Source organism: Apis florea, unplaced genomic scaffold, assembly GCF_048593485.1.
Source record: "Apis florea isolate Af1SG1 unplaced genomic scaffold, ASM4859348v1 contig_3756_pilon, whole genome shotgun sequence".
Classification (NCBI taxonomy): Eukaryota; Metazoa; Arthropoda; class Insecta; order Hymenoptera; family Apidae; genus Apis; species Apis florea.
In genome coordinates, this window is record NW_028256838.1 from 1,129,684 (window position 1) to 1,151,032 (window position 21,349).

A 21,349-nucleotide genomic window follows, 5' to 3' on the forward strand; every position below is an offset into this window, starting at 1 on the left:
TTAAACTCTAGTGTCTTTTTGTATCGGTTTAAAAATCAATTTAAAACGAAGTTGCTATTAATATTAATGGAAAAAGATTGAATTAGAGGGAAAAGAAATCTTGCAAAAAATTGACGGATCGATTAAATTAATCAAACCAACTAATTATAATAATTTTAATCTTTTTGATGGATGATGAAATTGAATTATGCTGAAATTAATATTACGATAAAATCTAATAACCGAATATTCTATTGTCCGAACTATATTCTATACATGCCCTATATTTGCAACAATGTAAATAATAGTCTTTCTTTATCACAGCAATGGAAATGGAATTTAATTTAAAATTGAACGTATTATATAACGCGTATATATATACAATAATATTGAAATGTGCACATAATATTAATTATTGAAATGAGATCGAGAATAATTAAGAATTTAGGAATTGGAAATTGTTTGTAAAATGTGCAATTTGACAACTAAAAAAGTATTTCCTAATTTTTAAGAAATCCAATTTTGTAAATAATTGTTCTAATCAAAACATAGAATCGATTCTTAGAATTCAATTCTAAGAAAAGTTCATTGTACCACTATTCGAAAATTAGATTTGCAATTTAGAACCTATTTTGCTATAAATATATGTTTGATTTTTGAATCAAGAACATTATTTTGCGATAAAAAACTGTATTTTACATTAATAATCATTATATAAAATTATTAATATTAGAAGAATAATATTAATGGAAAACAATATATTTAAAAAGGAATATATACAAAATTCTCACGATTTATTTAAGAATTCTTTAGATCCTTTAAAAATGCACATTTTCGCAATTATGGAAAAATTATTTTTCAAATTATCTAAGATATATCATTTTACGTATGATCATACACGCATTCATTCTTTTAAAAAAAAATAAAAAAGTTTTAAAATAATTCTTTGAATCAACAATTAATATAATTTCTTTTGTGATTATAATAAATTTTCTACATTTTATATATAATGTAAAACAAAATAATAATAATAATAATAATAATGATTAATGCGAATACTGATAATTCTATAATTAGTTTATAGAAAATATCGAATTTTCCAATGCACACATTTAATGAAAATTTCCATAATTAACGATAATAATTGAAAATTATAGCTCGAACAAATCTATATATAAATTTTTTAAAATTGATCTCGATTTGAAAAAATTTTAATAAGAATAATATCTGATCTGATATTTGTAAAATTTTTTCTTTCCATCGATATGTAATCTAATATCCTGAACGTTATCCAGTTCAAGTTTCAATATCTCTTACGATGCGAGAGTTATGTAAAAATTTATATCTTTCAATCCGAACCATCCTGTGTGATGATATTCGAATCGTGTAACTTTTAAATTACATTATATACAATTATATAAATATTATTAAATAATAATGCAAAATAATTTCTGTTTTATCATTTAACGGATGGATAACATTATATATCGCATGAAATTTATCGATTAATCACAGCAATACGATTGATATAAATGATATTATTTTTCACTGCATCAATTGTCCAGTGAATTTACTTTCATCTTTTTTTTTTTTTTTGTGAAAATAACAATAAGCCTGTTGATTCCATATAAAAATTGTTAAAGAGAGTACAAAAAATCAATCCTGTCATAACGTGTAACAAAAATTTTAATGCATTTCGTCCTTTAAAAAAAAAAAAAAAAAGTCACGAAGAATAAATGTTTCTATTATTAGCAATCGAGAGAAAAAAATTTACGTAAAAAAGCTAAAAGAAAATCAATCTTGAAAGGATGAACATAACAGAGAATTTATTAGTCAAATTTTGCATTGATATAATATCTTGTAGCTTTTTAGAGATAATATTATACGCCGCAATTGATTGAACGAAATTGATCGTTATCCGTAAATATATGATAACGATCGATATGCATTCCTTGGTTTCGAAAATATGTTATTCACATTCATAACGGAATAATGAATCAGAGGATTATCTGCACTCTCAAGGCGTGTCTTGAAAGGGTTACGAGTTTTCTCCATTATCTTCGCCTTTAAAATATCTTTGATTCATGTACAGTCACTTCGTAATAATTCGACTCGAAATCTTGTTATTAATCATACATTTTTCCAAATGTAACGTACAATAATTTATAAAATTAATTTGAAACGTATTCTTTCTATTTAATTACACACTATTCCACATAATTAAAAGTTACGAAATGATGAAAAATTTGTAATTTATTGCTGTTTAAAAAAATATCCAATTCTCCTTTTTCGAAATCATATCATATTCGTTTATCAGTTTTCAACAAGCTATTGATATGACACATAAATATATATTACAATGATCTAGTCGAACGTAAAATTATACGATACCTCACGAATGCTTATAAAAATTGCAATATTATTCTTGCGATAAATGTACGTGATGCTCAACGACAGGTTGGAATAAAAAGAGAAAAAGAAAAAAGGGGGAGGAGGAATCGGAATACAAGTTTCAAAGAAATTTCAAAAGCAAGAACCAAAGCAAATTTCACGAGATACTTGCAGCGATAATAAAGTTCCATGAATTTTATGTAACTCATTTTATATCGCGCAGCTTCTGGTCGTAAATTTTTCCGGGGCATTTTTTATCATAACGGGCAAATAACTAACTTTGTCTTAAACATAATAGTCAGGTAGCGATGGAGAAAATTTGCGTTCAGCGGGAGAGCAAAAAGGGGAGGGGGGAGAGAAAAAAAAGGAACGAAGAAACGAAGAAATAAAAAAGAGAGACAAGCCGACTTACCGGTGTTGTGTAAGGTTGACAAGCCAACCTGATGCCGTCGTGCCTCAGCTTCTCCTGCAGCAGCATCCGTAGCTGCATCCTTGGGATTCTGACAAGCTCCGCCTTTCCCTCCTCGTACTCGTCCGCGAACTTGGTTAATTCCTGGCCACCGCTCGAGGAGCTGGCCGTTGGCGAGGCCCGTTGCGCCTCTTTATCGCTGAGCGGTCTCTCGGAAGATGTTCTCGACGATTTCGAGCTAACATTGTCGCACAGGCAATCATTACTCTCCTCCAGGGTGAAATAAACGCTCGCTGCACCCTCCTCCCTGAGGGTCTTCACCGATTGCAACAACCGTGCTCGATGGGTCTGGTTGAACACACCGATCGCGTCGAGATCGGGATCGCCGATTTGTTTGCATATCTCAAGGTCGTCGTAGCCGTTGTCGATGAACGACTCGGAATATTGGCCCAAATGGAGCGAACGTAGCCACTCGACCACGATATTGCTAGCCATCGTCATTTCTGCTCGGTCGCGAGGAGTGCGAGGGCTTTATCACGCCCCCGCCGCTCTCTTCTCTCGTGTACACGTGTCTCTCCTTCACCTTCCCTCCGATCTGGTCTCGGTCTGTCCTTGTCTCGCCTCTCCACCTCCCCCCCCACCCTTACGCGCTCTGTCTTGTTGAAACTACGCGCCGCGACATCTTCGAAAGAATGCGGATCGACGACATCCTCGCGAATGGGCGAAGTCACGTATGATATTCGCTATATTGAATCCGGGCGAACCGATCGCGGGCCCGATTGGTTTTTCTTCCAATGGGCGGCACCCTCGATTAACGGCTCCCCGGAGAATACCGATGAACGACGCAGGGGGGGACACACTGGTCACGTTCGATCTTCAACGTGCGGTGCCCTGGCTCATTACGAGGCGCGGACGATCGAACTGGTTCGACGAGACGATACGATCTCCTTTTCGAACGCTTTTAAACCGCTCGGTTTCTGGTGCACGGTTTCTTAACGGTTGAAAAGAAAAAACGCGGGTAATTGTTGCTCCGTGCCCCTGCCTCGATCTATTTCACGAAGCACTCGGTTATGGGTAGGGTGGGTAGGGAAGAGAAATCAACCGATCGATCGAATTTAGAGCACGTGTCTCACGTCTCGAACCACTTTAAATTACAGCTACGATTATTGTTATTGCCCGCGACAATCTACTCACGTACCACGTATTCGTACACGTAATGAGAAATATTTTATCTATGAACATTCCGTCACTACATTTGTTTCACAATTAACAGTTAAATTTTGGTAATTTGTGAATCGGGGCACACTTTTCTTCAATGTGGATGGAAATAACTTTGCACGTTTTGATTTTGCCGCGCATTCACTTATCACACGGAAGACGTCAAATAAACAGTATGATCGTAATCACAAACTGTTCACTTTTTTTCTCTCTCTCTCTCTCTGACACTGTTATAATTCCAGCACACGTACTTGTTACGTTTTTCTTTCTTTATGATTTAAAATATTCTTCTTGAATACGAAACGAATAATTTCGAATCCAACACTCTTTACCGTAAATGTAAACTTTTGTCGATTTTCATACGAGAAATACTGTTGAGTTCGCAGGCAAAATTTCACTATTATCGATCAATTCGATAAATAACGACAAACGACGATAAATTAGCGGCACAGTAAATAAGAAACACAGTGCGAATAGCGAAAAATGAATACAAATCCGAATGAAAATTTGGAGCGAATTATACCCGGAACGGTAATTGGCAGCACGGTCGAAGTTTTTAAATCGTCGACAACGACACGCGTGTGACAAAGAGAGGACGAACGAAACCGCAGGCAGAAGCAACGGTCTCCGGATCGTTCGTGCCGGTATTGAAAGCGTAACCTTGAAAACTCCCCCGAAAGAGAAAAGACCGACACGATGGAAAGCACGCGGTCGAAACGGGACGATAAAACCGGGCTGCGAAATTTTATCGCGCGTTGCTTTTTTTCACTTCTCTAAGAACATATGGGGGATGATATGTTAAACTTGATTTCACTGAATTCACGTCATTCATAATCATGGTAAGCAAAGCGTCATCAGTATTCGACGGGAACCGCGAGACGCACAACCACGACACAACACTACCGCGACGCGACACACGGCTCAACTGACACGAGACATTCGCCAGAGGGAGCTCCACTCGTCTTCTCTTCGTGCGGCTCCCCCACTCCGCCATACCCCCACTCCATCATCCCCACTACCGGTAGCAGGAGCAACTTGGTTCAGCGAGATCCTGTTGATGCGCTCCTGCGCCGCCAGGATGCAACAGCCTCGTCCTTCGTCTTCTCTTTCCTTTCTTTTCCTCCCCTCTGCGTTCTTTCACAAGTTCGACAAGGGTACATTATACTGCAAAAACACAGTAGCTTTATCGTCGTCGAGGAGATTTTGCTTTATAACAAATATCTGATCTTTAAGAAGGATGTTGTTCGAAATGCTACATAGATATTTTCAAATCGTTTTAAAGAAATATATGAAATTAAGTTAAAAATAAAATTATTATTATTAATTATTGGTTAAGCAATTCTCTACTTTATAATTTTTACAGATTTGAAGAAGATTTGAAATAAATTGGAAGAGATGGAATTAGAAAATTGAAAGTAATTGTTTTATGTAATATCTAAATATCCTAATCACTGTATATCTTTAAGTTTTTTTAAAATATTATTATTTTAATCACTATTTTCTTGTATTTCAATTGAATATTTCATTTCAAAATAATATCTATTCGGTATCAAAATATATATATATTCAAAATGCTATTATATCTTTATTTTCATTATTTCAAAAGAAAGTTCACTTGCCCAAATAATCTGTATCATTCATTCATTTTTATCTATTCTATTTCAAAAATAAACTTTAATTTTATGATTAATAATTTCGCAAAAAAAAAAAAAACAATATGAAAATAACGAACTATTTAATTTAATTTAACTTAATTTATAAAATCAAAAAATTAAAATTAAAAAAAAAACGATACAATTAAACTACAGCAATAAATTTTGTTTAAATTTATATACAGTCTCTCTTACCAAAAAAAAATTATACGATAAAAAGAACAAATACATATAGGTAATTATTATTTCCTCGTTTGCGTAATCTTGTATATGAATGAAAGAAATGCTATTGTTTGAATTTAACGAGGGCGCTGAATAGATAGAACGGTAAGTTGATTTCAAGTAGCGATGTTCGTGCCGTGCACACGCCCTGAACGCATTACACTAGGTAGAAGGAGAGTTAGCATCGATGACTATCTACGAACATCGCAATCAGAGTCTTTGTTAGAATTGTGGCATTTATAAATGAATGCCTAACAGAAATGGTATGAGACTCACGACCCGTCAAGCCAATAATCTATAACACCCTACCGCATAAATGGCTCGTACACTGCCTATTATATTACGTTCAAACGAAATTAAATTGCATCGGGCGGTGAATGCGACAGGGGGAAAAAAACCATTGTCCAACGTTTCTATGCATACTTTTAGATATAGATATTTTTTTTTTTCCCCGTATAATTATTTATTGAGAGTAATATTCATGAGTGATATTCGACGTTTATATATTGTTAATAGATTTCAGAAATTTTAATCAAATTATTACAATACATAATGTTATAAGACTAAACATACTTGATATTAATATTATGAATTAAATAAATATTTTATCGAAAGTATATAATAAAATATGAAATGAAATGTATTAAATATATTATTTGTATAGATATTATTTTCGAAATTAAAATTGTTTCATGAACTATTTAAAATTATTAATAAAATATTTTATGGATATTATGTCAAATATAAAATAAAATATAGAAAATTATCGTTATATATATATCGTCGAACATGTTTGGAAACGAACATGTTGAGAACAGATTGCAATGATAATCCAACGAAGATAAAACGAATTTTCTCTATCTGAAGCGTTAACCAACTTTTGTGTTTCAAATCAACGATCTTCATATAATTTGCTATTTTTAAATTATTTAACGATTAACTAAAATTTATACACTTACAATAAATATCATAAATATATCATTCCTTGATCCATTCATTAACGCGATCAGTATATACGTATAATTTGTAAATACCAGATATAATTAGATGCACTCGTTTAGATATCTCGCCCTTCGCATTCATAACATGGTGCTCAAATGACAAGTGACAATGGTAGACGTACAGAACTTTCCTACGGTTATCGCCGGTATTTATGTGAGTAAAGATGGAATTAATTGAATGATCCGCATGGACGTCCTGTCCTGCTATGACGCCAAAGCAGGGAGTGACAAGTAGCTCTCAATAACGTGATATGACATCGCGTGCCATGGACACGAAGGACCCCCTCAATACAGACCTCGCTATTTCCTCGCTTCGGTCGAGTAATTTGCTTTTGGACCGGGGTTGAGATTGAAAGACGAGTCACCTGTCAATATATTAACTCGTTTCCGCAATATGGGAAATTACTACGGGACAGACAATGGATTTCGTATCACATCTTCGAATCTGTGTATATAGGATTATATATAATACAATTTTAATACAATTTAATAAAATTAACTTATGGGAAAAAATTATCGCTAAGACTTTATATTTCGTATACGATAGTTTAGAAACAAATGTATCCTCGTCACATGTATGTATTTTCAATTGAAAATTATACAATAATCGTCGTTTAATAAAAGTACAGTAAGTAATAAAGAAATTGATTTTTAATAATTTACAATTCGTATAATTTAATTGAAACAAATGATAGAAATGGATGTATTTGAAAAAAATTTTGATGCATTTTGATTAGTTTTAAAATTTCTTTCACTTAATTAAAACACTCGATAACAATTGTTTTTGAATAAAAAAAATTTAACAAATATTTAACTATGTTATATTCATTGTATCTACATTCAATGTTTAATTATTTAGTAATTAATATTTTTTAGAATATAATGATTATTATCGTTATTATTATATAAATTTATATAAATATTATTATTATTATTATATAAATTTAATATACAAAATACTTTAAATTTTCGAGATTATTAAGAATTTGCACAAAATTCAAAGCCGAAGAGCAGTGACATAATTTTGTCGGTATTCAATCTCTCTCTCTCTCTCTCTCTCTCTTTCTCTCTGCCTACATGCTCATTGCTCTCCCTGAAATTAAAATCAATTTTTTCGGTAAATTTTTTCGAGCGCACTTATCGTTCTGAATTTGTATCGCGTTACTTGTCATGCTCACGTATTTCCACACCAGTGCCGATTCTATTTGAAAATAAATTTAAACAGATTGGTCTGTCTGTCGTTCTATCCTGTAACTCTTATACGAACACCGATCTATTGTTTACGAGTATGGTGACGTGGTGTTTACGATGTGTTTTACTGTTTCAAAACAACCAATAAAAGCACACGTCGCGTTCCCATGTGGTATTGCACCGCTTGAAAACGCTTGTGTTCCTGCAACCAGATCTACGGTCTTACGTGTATACGATGCAATAACAATAACGAGAGTAGCTTTTTATTACACTGATAACTCGTAAATATGTTCAAATATTAGAATTTTGACGGAGAAGAGATTGAATAATTACAAAATTGTCTTATTGAGAATTAAAATTGCATTTATAATATTCAAATTAGTACGAATTGTATAGTGATAAATGCAAACTGAAATTCAATTAATACGAAATTAGAAGCGAGATCTTTCCAATGAAAATTTGAAGAAGAAAAGAATAATAGAAATTGCAATAAAATATTTTGCAAGATAAAATTACATTTTTATCAATGTGAATGTAAAATTATCTACTTATTATTACTTTATTAATTTATATTCAATCAATGTAAAATTTTGTTGTTACAAAATTTAATAAACATGCAAAATATAGGTTTTAAATTTTTATTATATATTTTAAATTGCAATCAATTTAAAGGTATTGCAATATTTATTCGAACAGTACGATTAATTTATAAAATTATTTTTCAACAAAGATCCATTCGTTAGCATTATCGTCAATATTGTGAAAACTTTAAAGAAAATTTTTGACAAAAGAATAAAAATTAATAATGACATTCGGCAATAAATTAATGAAACTTTCATTAAAAATTTGAAAACATTTTACATTTTGAATTATATTTATTATCATTTATTATAAGCTTCGAATTGAACATTTATTAATTTCGAATTTATCACCACAATTATAAGTTAATACATTTTTCCTTTTCATCATATTTATTCGTATGTTAATTCTTCCTTATTAAATTTTTGAGGTCACTATACTATTGAATACACTTGGCGAGACATCTATCGGTGGAAGAATCTGAGCGTAAGAGCGCGAAACTACAAATTTGGTGTATCGATTATATGCATGTCGATCGATGTAAAAGAACATTGAAATAGAATTGCAATTAAATATATATAATATTCTTCATAAATTTAGAAATTTAAGAAATGTATCAATAAATTATTTATTGGATTTTTTTCATTATTTCTTATGCATTATTCTATTATATTTTTGTATTCTTATTTATTATGTATTATATTTATTTTTTGTAGTTAATAAAAATATAAAATATTAAGTTAGACTAAGACTTTTTATTTTTTTCTTTTAAAGTAATTTTCATAGAATTCAATACAACATCTGTATTGATCATTTAATTATTTAAAAAAATTTAAAAATCGTTCTATCTGACTTATGTTTATCTTAGCATTTTGTTAAATAAATTATTTATTTCTTAATTTCAATTTTAATTATGGAATGAAATAATGTCTGCTGATTCTAAAGCAGAAAACTAAAGAGAATGGTTAAGAAATTTCTTTTTTAATCTAAAAACGTTGTAATTGATGTGTGTGCAACAATCGTCATCTCGAATTTGTAACAACAAATTTTGAATCAAATCAATTCAAAATTGATATTTAATAAAATATAACAAAATAATTCATATGCAATTTAAACACAATGATTTTTAAATTCTTTTAAACAATTGAATAATATATAATCGATGAATTCTTCGAAGATTATTCTTTGAAAAAAAAAAATAAATTTTCAATCATATAAATTTGATATTTTACATTTTTACTAACTTCATTACTTTGTTACACTATTATTAGATAAGCAAAAAGGAAGATAAGAAAGTTTTATCGTTCCTTTTATAATAGAAAAATATATGATAAAATAAAAAACTAATTATAAAATTTGTACAACAGTATTCTGCAGTATATATTCATAATAAAAATTTCTTACTCAATTCTCTATTCTTTTTTCATCAAACCTGGACAATCTCTTATTTCCAAGAATAAAAAGAAAATTTTTAAAATTCATCGTTACTTATAATTCTTTTTAAATGGAAGAATAAAAATTCGTTTTTCACAATTATTGCAAAATACACAAAATTTTCTTACCTGTTAAAAATAGCGATCAATATGCAAAAATCGCGAATTGAAGAAACGACTTCGTTTCGCGATCTCTTATTAATTATTATTTCTATTCTAAGAAAAAAAGAAACTCTTCGTCCCAATCAATCTTGCCAACGAATCTTCAAAGTTTGATAAAAAAAAAAGAACGATAAGAAACATTGGAAGAACATTCGTCGTCCGATATTTAGCACCTTGGAATAACAAAAAGAACGTCAAAATAGACGGCGTTAACTGTTTATTTTGTCGCGCGTTCAAGTTAAGAATAAACGCGATGCTGCGAAATAGCGATCGTAAATAGCGCGTTCGTGGACTGGTATAAAAGTTGCGCGAGCAGCTACAGCTTTAAGCTAGTGGCCGTCGTTACGAAAAAAAAAAAAAAAAAGCTAGTAGCCATCGTTGGATAAACGTTATGCGCGTATATCATCCACGTTAACTGCCGATATAAAGTCCAAGCAAAAATTTAGATGCGCCATCCACCGTGTTAGCTGTTTGACGCTACGATGCTCCCAACATTGTAATTAAATGGCTGGCCGGTTAGTGTATTTCACCGGTCTGATTTACTAGTCTCAGACGAATCGTTTTCATTTCGTGTCATTAACACTTTTGCCAGCTGAACACAGTTCGTTGTTCCCAGATTACGCTCGTTACGGTAACAATTTTTCAGCTTCGTTCTGCTACATTACATCGTGGACATCGTTTCAGATCTTGTTGGTCGAAAACAATTTGTCGACAGAAAAGTTTGTAACTGTCTATTAACCGGTGGATAATTCGATTGTGCGCACGAAAACGATCAGGAGATTTAATTTTAATATCGTATAATTAATTAAACATTTGAATAATTAATTTAACACGCTTTTATTTGTACTTTTTAATTATACGAAAGATGAATATTGATTTTCAATAAAAACAGTTATAAAATGGGGAAAAATGCAATGAAATATAAAATGATTGTGTGCATTAATAACAGTATTTGAATTAATGGTAGTATACAAAGGAAAAGTATGTATGCGTGAACCGCCATACAATCAGAAAATCTTGACATAATTGTTGCGTCATTGATCTCGAATGTGTCAATTAATTTCAATTAACAACTTTACGAAATGATAAAGTATTTATGAAATGATAAAGTATCAGATATAATATCTTTAAGTCTTATATATTGATAAATGTTTATAATATCTAATATAAAAATTTTTTGATTTGAAAATTAAATGTATTTGTAATAATTTTATTAATTAGTTTAATTAAGGGATATCGATAAATATGCTAGTACAAAAATGTATAAAATATAACTGGATTAATTTTTAATTAATTTTTATCAAAAGTATTTCATTGGACACGTATACATTATACACGTAAATCTGTAAAACTTAGACGAAAGCAGGAACTTTCGACTTCTCCAGTGTAGCTTAAATACTGAGGGTGCTAATGATGCTTTGGAATCTGCGTAATTAAGCAGGGGTCTTGCGAATAAATTTACAGTACCCTTAAATCCTTCACGTTAGATAAATGTTTACAATTAGCTCCTACACTGTACTTATTTCAAATTGCCGATGTTTGCTCCATCAGATAATACAATGCCTTTGTTATATACATCTATTAACCAAGTATTTAGATATATATCTCTAATTAATAATCTTATTTATGTCATTATATACTGTACTATTATTTATATTATATTTTATTATTTATTATGTATTATTTAATTATTATACTTTAATTTGCTATTTTTGTAAAAAAAAAAAAAAAAGGAATTAAATTATTGTATCATGATATATGAATAGTTATATATAATATAGATATGTAGACATATAAATACATTCATATCTCGTTTTGTTCATTACATTTATTTAATTTAACATATACAAATACTTTTCCATTTCTTTAAAAATAAAGATTCAGGATTATAAAATATAATTGAAGAAAGGATGAAATATCCAGGTATTTATTGTTAGCTCTATTGAACTATTGTATCTGGATCCTAAAGACGACCTCAATTGCAAGATATGGAAGTATAGAGGCCTACTTTGAAAAAGGGAAGGATTTCTCTGACAATGGCTAATGAAAGTTTGGACTACTAGTTCTTTAAGAAATGAAGAACATTCCTCTATTTGATATTATTTAAAAATAGAAATTCATACTATACTATATCTGTAACAAAAACTTATTTAGTAATTACATAACTAGAAATGCATTCTTTAAAAGGGAATTAAGAATATTTTTCTATCAATATTTAAAATAACAATTTCTATACAATATCTGTATAGCAAATTTGTAACAAAAATTTATTTATTATTTTTTTTTCATATATTTTATATTACTACATATAAATGAGAAATATCTTCTATTCTTAGCACTTACAATATGATTATAATAGTCTATAATAATTATAATAAGGAAAGTTTAAAACGTTAAATTAGATTCTTTAAAAAATTAAAAATATTCCTAATATTTCATATCAATATTAATTAAAGTAGAGCTTCATAGTAATAATTTATAACCATAACAGAAACCTATTCAAAGAGTATACATATAAGCAGAAATGCACCTTTCTAAAGATATCTCTTCTGCTTCGTTTCCCATCGCGTCACCAGGTCAGTTCACGGCAAACTTCCGGTTTATGCGTTCAATCTCACAATTTCTTCGTCGAACCACATACAAAAGCTTCTGTTCATAACACGAGTGTACGAAGTGATATCAGAGTCGCTAGTTTAACGACACTATAACCTCGAGATTATATACAAGCAATGTTCTTCGTTTCTGGAGGGGGTGCATAAAGAGACTGCCCTTCCTGCCCGAAAAAGCTCCTGTTAATTCAGAGGCACGGCAAAAGTCGTAAAATAGTGCGTGACTGCCAGTTTTCCGGCAAAAAGTGGACAGAAGTGCACATGGACGAGTACATCCATCCCCTCGTCGGGGCAAGTCGTGTGTGCAAGTCGAGAAATCATTTGTGTGCGTGAGGTTGGCAGAGTAATTCATAAAAGTTGGTGAAATACGAGCGAGACACGTACATCTCCTACGACTACAGATACTATTACGAAGATGGCGGCAGGCAACTGAAAAAGTACATAACCTCGGGCTTTCTAGTGGGAAAGGAAGGGTGGTTTGCCAGAAGTGGGGATGAAGGACTAGGGGTGACTTGAAATAGCGTGTAATGGCATACCTAATGTACGTATAAGCTGCTTAGTACAAACTGAATTAAAACTTTTAACTGATGATGTGTTTGGTCTCGTTTCGATGCGAATCTGAAATATATCTGATTATCACTTTATTTCATTTTAAATTATATCTTGAGTTTTATGTAGAAATCTCCAACAGAGAGAGTTGTGAATAAGATTATTTGAGTTTTAATTCTTATTTTATGATTTATTGTTTTATCAGTGTTTATATAGCTCGTATATTGGCAATAAGCTTCTTTGAAAAACAATTTATTATTGATAAATATATTTGAAAATATTATGACAGTGGTGGTCAATTTATGAATTGTAATCGAAGACTGTGACATATTTTTCAGGTTATCGCAATCCATTTTAATTAATAACTTTCAATTGTTTAATTTCGTTCAAAATGAATGTTGCTCGATACAACCGTGTTAATATTTTATATTTTCTTTGCTCTATATAGGCGGAAACATAAGAGAAGAAGTTGTAAGTTATTTAAATATTACAAAAGTAAGTTGCAACTCAAAAGAAACTAAAAAAAAAAAAAAAAAAAATTACGAAGTTTACATTGAAAACAATATCTTTATTTTAAAAATTATACATATGTATTATTTTATACAACAAGAATTATAATCATTAAAAGAAAATCTTATTCATTAAAAAATTATAATTGCAATTTTTAAATGAAATCAACATTTCATATATTTAAATATACTACACAATATTGATGTTTCCAATGCAAAAATCTTTATTCAAAGATAAATTTATTTAGACTATTAAAATTATCTTAAAATTGTACTGATAGTATTTGGAATTTAAACTAATTGTTTCGATGGTACAGGATATGAATATCCATCATCAGAACTCGGAGCAGAATACTGGTTTTGTGACAAGCTAACTGATGCCAGTGGTGCTACTATCTGATGGCTAGAGCTTGGAACATCATACGATTGACTGTGTGACAGACTAACTGATGATGCCACTGGTGCTACCGATGCTACTGGTACCACTGATCCACTGCTAAAACTAGGCACTCCATAACTGTGGCTAGGTACATTCAAAGATCCCACAAATCCAGAAGAGACTCCATTTGAAGAGACATGACTCGATGAGACGCCATTAGACGGTACAGAATGAAGAACATTGCTTGGCACGCCGTAAGAAGTGCTGGGTACACTCACAGACCCTACATTGCTCAAACTGGGCACGGATACAGGCACCGGTGCTGCCACACTGTTATGAACAGGCGCTGATGGAAGACTAGGAACTCCATAAGATGTCGATACAGAGACAGGAACGCCGTATGTTGGAGCTGGTACAGCAGCAGTATAAGATGGAACTGCGGAAACGTGGACGTTGTACGATTGTACTGGAGCAGAAACAGAAGCGCTGTAAGATGGGGCTGGTGCTAGGACAGGTACTCTGAATACTGGCGCAGAATAGGATGGGACTGGGACATTGTAGCTTGGAGAGGGAACAGAAGAGACTAAGAAGGATTTCTGAGTTGTTCCCACAGATGGCAGTGGTGGCAAATAAGAACCAGATTCGACATTATCAACATTGAATCCAGATACACCATGACCGTGTCCATTTCCTCCGAGAAGACCACGTTTCTCGATTTTCTTGCATTCACTCGCGTGAATGGCGAAAAAGAAAACGATGAATAAAGGAACCTGAAAGAAAATATATGTTAATTTTTTTAGAATCAAATTTTTTATTGATTATTAATAATTTAGATATATATATCTTCTTTATTTTTGTATTAAAATTTGAAACATATTTTAATGAAGAAAATATTTATATATATGTATGTACACGTAATATATTTATTACGTAGAATAAAAAGAATAGAAGAAAGCGAACTTGTTAAATTTAATAACGTTTAAATAATTATTATATAAGCTTAAATGATGAATATGCCGCTAATAAAGTAATTAATTTGAATGATTTAATAAAAATTTAATTTGTATTAAATTACTTATAAAGATATTAATTTTATAAAATTAATTAAAAGATATTTATATTTCGATTAAATTGATAAAAAAGCTATTACTTACTATATACTTCATGGTGTACATGGATTAGAGAACAGAAGCGAAATGTGGCTTAAACGAAAAATTCGGCGGTTTTTATACGGCGATGCCAGACGTAGATTCCTTTCACTAAGAAGATACAAAATCCCCCAAACTCTTCTACTGATGTAAAAATGTTACGTCCAATGATCTTTCAAAACTTATATTTCATATTCAAAAAAAGATATTATATGTTTTATTCGATATTAATGTTATTAGCTAATTAATTGAAATAAAAATTTAATTATTAATTATATTTTTATTTATTGACAATTAAAATGGATATTCTCTTTTGCTTCATAAATATTCACTTATAACAAGATTTTTTTTGGATTATTTATTATTTTTAGATTAATGAAAGTTATGGTTTAGTAAATTTAAATGAAATATAAATATTTATGATATACTTTTTTATTCATTATAAATGTATTTTCATAAATCCATATACAAAACAATCAATGTCATCAATGATGACATATCGTATGCAACAAGACGGAAATGTCATATACACGTACCATAATTACTCCAACAATTCAATCGCCTTGTCAACTCACGTGCAAGGGAAATAGAAATATTTATTACCGTGATTTAATCTGTAAAAGTTTACATTAATTTCATGAATTGTGACGTGAAAACGTAGAAAACAATTCGACGGTGAAAAATTGAATATTATTGATTATGTGATTTTAAAATTATAACAATGTGATTAAACTTATATAATATAAAAAACTTATATCATTTTCAAAATAATTTCAATACACTTCCGTATCCAATTTTTTTTTTCTTTTTTTTTTAAGAAATATACAACATTCATTTTTATTTAATTTGAAAAAAATTTTTAACCTAATCATTTTTCTATAAATATTTACTTATATTGTAACAAAATTTCCATAATATACATACTTATATATGAAACATTTCATTACGCAATTTTTATTTTAACTTTATCCGTGTAAATCTTCATAAATACCACTTCCTATTCCGAGTTAATGGTCGAACGAAATTGGTGATTCTGTTAGATGACTATTAGTCAAACTCGAATAAACTATCGTATGGTAATATATTCAAAGCCTCACGAAGATTCGTAAAGGATAGAAACATTCATTTTACCAAATTATGCAAATCTATCACCTACAGAAAGTTTCACGTACTTTCACGTAACATTCAAATATATCTACAGCACTCGATTTTCGTCTGTGTATTTGTTACATAAATTTAAAACCCGAAAACTGACTTCTCTCTCTCTCTCATCTCCTTCATCCAGAATAAATATGGTAGAATAAAGACGACAAAGTATACAAATTTTTTTGACAATCGAGATCGTTCTCGTACACGTGTCGGGCCAAAAAGGCATTTACCTCTGTTACCCAATTTCACGAAACGAACTGGCTAGATTCACGTTCATTATTCACAGTGTTATTGGCCAAATTAACCAATTATGACTTCAAAATCGCATCTATCATTCTCGAACAACGAGAACAACTTTTTGCAAACGAGTTTCATTATGTACTTTCCTCGATTCTACCAAATAAAATTAATTCTTTATTGAAGAGTCGAACGAAGAGTCCTCATATACATCTAGATAAACCGGTTGAATAATAAATAAATTGCGAAAAAAATATTTCAAGGATAATTCTTTCGAGACAAAATTTTTTAATTATCTTTGCAAAATTATGTAGAATCTCATTAGTAGATTCTCGTAGAGAACGTGCAATTTCTAGAATATATTATAAATGTTAATTATTATTAGTATGTATTATTAGTATGATTAAGAAATATGTTGTGGAAATTTAAGTTGCAAATTAAGTAACATAAAATTTTTGTTTTAGATTCTTAAAAATATGAATATCGCGTTAATTATAAACAAAAGTTATTACATCGCAAGAAAAGCGAAATAATAATGAAATGTTATTTTGAATTATTTCGCTCTTGAGGAAGTGATTGAACAGATAATGTCCATTAAATCATATAATTTCTATCTCTGTTTCAAACAATTAATTAAGAGAGAGATTAATTAAAAATTTAAAAATATATTTTATTTGATAAGAATCATTTATGGTATTTAATTTGAGATTTATCATAAGTTATTTAATTTTATCTCGCATATCTCATTTATCTCATAAATCTCGTATATATTATTATCACATTTTGTACTCATATACTGCTTTATTTAACACGTTGGACACGTAGTTTCTTTCATTTCTTGCATGTGGATAAAGGGTAGATAAAGATTCACGTGCATCAAGTGTACATGCTCTGAAAATTTAATTAATTCTTTTTAATATAACAAAATTTAAGAAATCTCGTTAAGTTAATCTTTAGTTTAAGTTTGAATTATTAAATTCTTTTTCACAAAAAAAATATTAATATATAGATTAGACAAGAGAATATATACAGAAACAAACATTAAGATATCAATTAAGATTTATTTGTTAAGTTACAAACAATTTAATTTGCATTAAATGAAGCGAAATAGAAATAAAACTCATTCTATCTATGTAACATTTTATCTTTATCTCGCTTTATCTAGTGCAAAATTAATATATAGTTTATAATTATATAAAGAAATCATAATCGATATTTTTGCATATCTTTTACGTTTATATGATAGATAGAAAGATGATTTCAAAAATATATTATAAATATATTATATTGTAAATGATATATCATATATACATTCAACAAATATAATGATGTATTGTTTAACATAAACGAAATGATGTTTGTTTCCAATAAAATTAAAATGTTACAATTTACAATAAAATATCATATTTTCAATTACATTCAATTAATATAACAATATGCATTTGCTTGATTGATAAATATAATACCAAATTTAATTATCTAATAAATGAATAAAAAAAATTAAAGGTTCAAAAATAATTGATTAATAATAATTACAAACGTAGTAATTGTTACTACATTGTTGTAATGTAATTATTCTTGTAAAAATAAATTGTTAAAGCATATTATATCATTTTTAAAAGTGTACAAATTATGACATCTTGCAGAAGTATAATATCTTAGAATAAAAAATCAGAAATCATTTTAAATATGTTTTAAATAGAAGAATTATTCAAATGTAACTTAGTTTCTATAATTTAAATATCGATCAAATGAATCTGTTTCTGTGTCTTGAACAAAAGAACCTTGGAATAAATTTGCATTAATCTAATTAAATTAATTAACAGTTACAAAAAATTGTAAGGATCATAATTTTTTATTATATTTTTTTATTAGCAATTTCAATTTTTAATGAGATATAAATTTCATGTAACAAGAAAGATTCATTAAAACAATTATGATCAATATATCGATTCACTTTGCTAATTAATTATTGATAATACGTATCTATTTGTTTTTTTGAATTTATGAGCTCCGTAAATCTAATGTTAATTTATTGAAATATGATTCAGTGAGAACACAACATTAATATTATTGAGATATTTAAAAAAAAAATTGCAAAGATGCAAAATTAATCAAATAGTATTATATAAGTATTACATATAGATCCTGTTCCCCAAGAATGATACGCATTTTCAATCTGTTATATTCAGCCTGTTCCGTGAATTGTACAAGCACAGAAGGTAACTCGGTGATTGATGTTTAACGTTTTGATACTACGTCAACCTAGATTATCGAATCTGTAGTGCTACTATTTGACGATGAATCGTTCGTTGTTATTCACTTTCCTGTGAAATTGATTTTCTGCAAAATCTATATTATTCAATTTCGATCATAATATCTACGTACATTGACATTTAAAATTTATAATTTATGATACTTTTTATTATAACGGAACTTTCATTATCCGAATAAGGAATTTTTGAATAATAGAAACACTTTTCTTAAATGAATTATTTCATATTCGTGAAGAAAATAATATTATTTAAAATTGAAATCTAGTTGGTACACAGCAATATTTACATTTTTATTATTCAACAATTTCAAACTTCTTATATGAATGGAAGATGCATTTGAGGAATGTTCAAATTTTGCAAATAATTTTCAATTTCAATTTTCCTTTCTGTTTTTTTTTTAATGCCAGTGATTTTCCAATATTCTTTTACCAATTCTGAAATATTCTCCTCTCTTAATTTCGTGTTATAATAAATAAAATGAAAATATTTCAATGCCAATATTTATTAGACTTCGCAATGATCTTGAAAAGATTTATCAAGTTACATTTATATTTTTAAATAGAAACTTATTTTTAATTACCAGATAAATCATAGATTACCAGATACGTTCTGTATGTATATTATATAACGATTTGAAAGTAAATTTCACTTCTGTTGCTGTAATAAAAACATCTATTTACATTGTCGCAAGCATAGATAATATTATACATATAATTCGAATATTAAAATAATACTTGGATAATGAGTGTTTGAAACAATACATGTTTCTACCGTGTTTCAATTGTACATCGAGAGGAAAAAGATCTTTCTTAACGCGACCTCCTTTCAAACGAACACTTTTCTCAAATATTTTCCACGAAAAAACATCGATATAACCATCAATTTATCTCCTCTGTTAGCTTGCTAACTTATCCATGCAATGCATCGCTCGAAATAAAGAACAATTTGTCACGAAATAACATGGAATGAGAGGCAAAACCCTTCAACCCTTATCTTAATACGATTCTCTAGTTAACAGCTTTTTAAAGAATTCTCGTTTACAGCCGCGTTACAAAGATTTATTCCCTCTGTTCTATATTCAAGTATTCACGGACGAAATGTCTGAAAGTAAGGAAAAAAGACAGAGAGAGAGAGAGAGAGAGAGAGAGAGAGAGAGTAGATAGTAAATTGAGACATATTCCCATAGAAACGTGTAAAGCACGGTCAATGCAGAAAGGGGGCTAATGTCAGAGATTAGAGGTAATCCGTTCTGGCTGGCAATCAGCGAGGAGGAGCCGCGTTCACAGCTTCGATCTAGATACTGCACCAGTGCTGCCATCTTTTTACATTTCCCACCTCCCCCTTTTTTTCTTACTTTTTTCTAGACAGGATATATTAAAAGGAATTATGGGGGAGAGTTTCGAGTGACACGGACATTAAGCCTACGCGAGCCACTTAAGCAGTTGGTGCCAACGATAATTATACTAATTACACGCTCGTTAGGGTTTTCCTTTTTTCATAAATATCCTCTGTTTCCTTTCAATCTTTGGAGAAAAATTGGCAACGATCTTTGAGATCGTTCAATGACTTCTTCTTGTAATTTTATCCTCATATTTCATTTTTAATTTCGTAAAATTGTATTCTCGTGACGCTTAAATTCTGAAAAGTGAAATTTTCAGTGAAATAATATCTTTGCAGATCAATGTAAGAGAATTATATAATGTGTTTCCAAATGATAGAAGAAAATGTTTGTTAAAATTAAATGGTATTCAATGAAGTAAAATTTCGATATTTTATACTGTTTTGTGCATTGATGTATCTGGAAATTTTACTTTATAAAAAGGATTATAAAACTAGGATCTTTTTAATACATTAAATTACAGTAGAAATATGCATATTTAACAAAATTACTTAATTAACTGAATAATAAAAGAACATTTTAAAAAAATATTTTATATAATAATTTTCTTATAAATCTATAATATAAATGCAATAGAAGTATAATGCATAGAATTATTACATTCGTTTATTATTTAAAAAAAATAATTAAAGTTTTTGAGAAAAGATGAAGAAAGTGAAAACATATGAAAGTTAAAAAAAAATTTTAATTAATATGATAGAAAACATTGTTATGTGTTCATATTATAAATTTACAAATTTTTTTCTCTAAAGATTTAATAAATAACTTAAGAGAATTATTAAAAAGATGTATGAAAATCATATATAACTATTTTCGAATAAATAGTGAATATTTTTAAATCCAATGAAAATAATCGA

The 21,349-nt window shown here is 29.4% G+C and overlaps 2 protein-coding genes across 2 annotated transcripts in view; both read right to left on the minus strand.

Annotated features, from left to right (window-relative positions):
* LOC147656487 (sterile alpha motif domain-containing protein 5-like) overlaps positions 1 to 4,918 on the minus strand; it is a 148,928-nt gene extending 144,010 nt beyond the window's left edge. The window contains exon 1 of the mRNA XM_086914909.1: positions 2,783 to 4,918. Within this exon, the coding sequence (XP_086771035.1) occupies positions 2,783 to 3,280 (498 nt within the window). The 5' untranslated portion in view covers positions 3,281 to 4,918. The remainder of the gene's footprint in view (positions 1 to 2,782) is intronic.
* A 9,024-nt stretch (positions 4,919 to 13,942) lies between these two features.
* Positions 13,943 to 15,449, minus strand: LOC100871868 (uncharacterized). The gene is made up of 2 exons (XM_003697577.3): positions 15,438 to 15,449; positions 13,943 to 15,053 (listed from the first exon to the last, which is right to left on the minus strand). Exons 1-2 carry the CDS (start codon positions 15,447 to 15,449, stop codon positions 14,196 to 14,198), a joined length of 870 nt encoding a protein of 289 aa, XP_003697625.2. The 3' UTR covers positions 13,943 to 14,195.
* Positions 15,450 to 21,349: the final 5,900 nt, after the last annotated feature.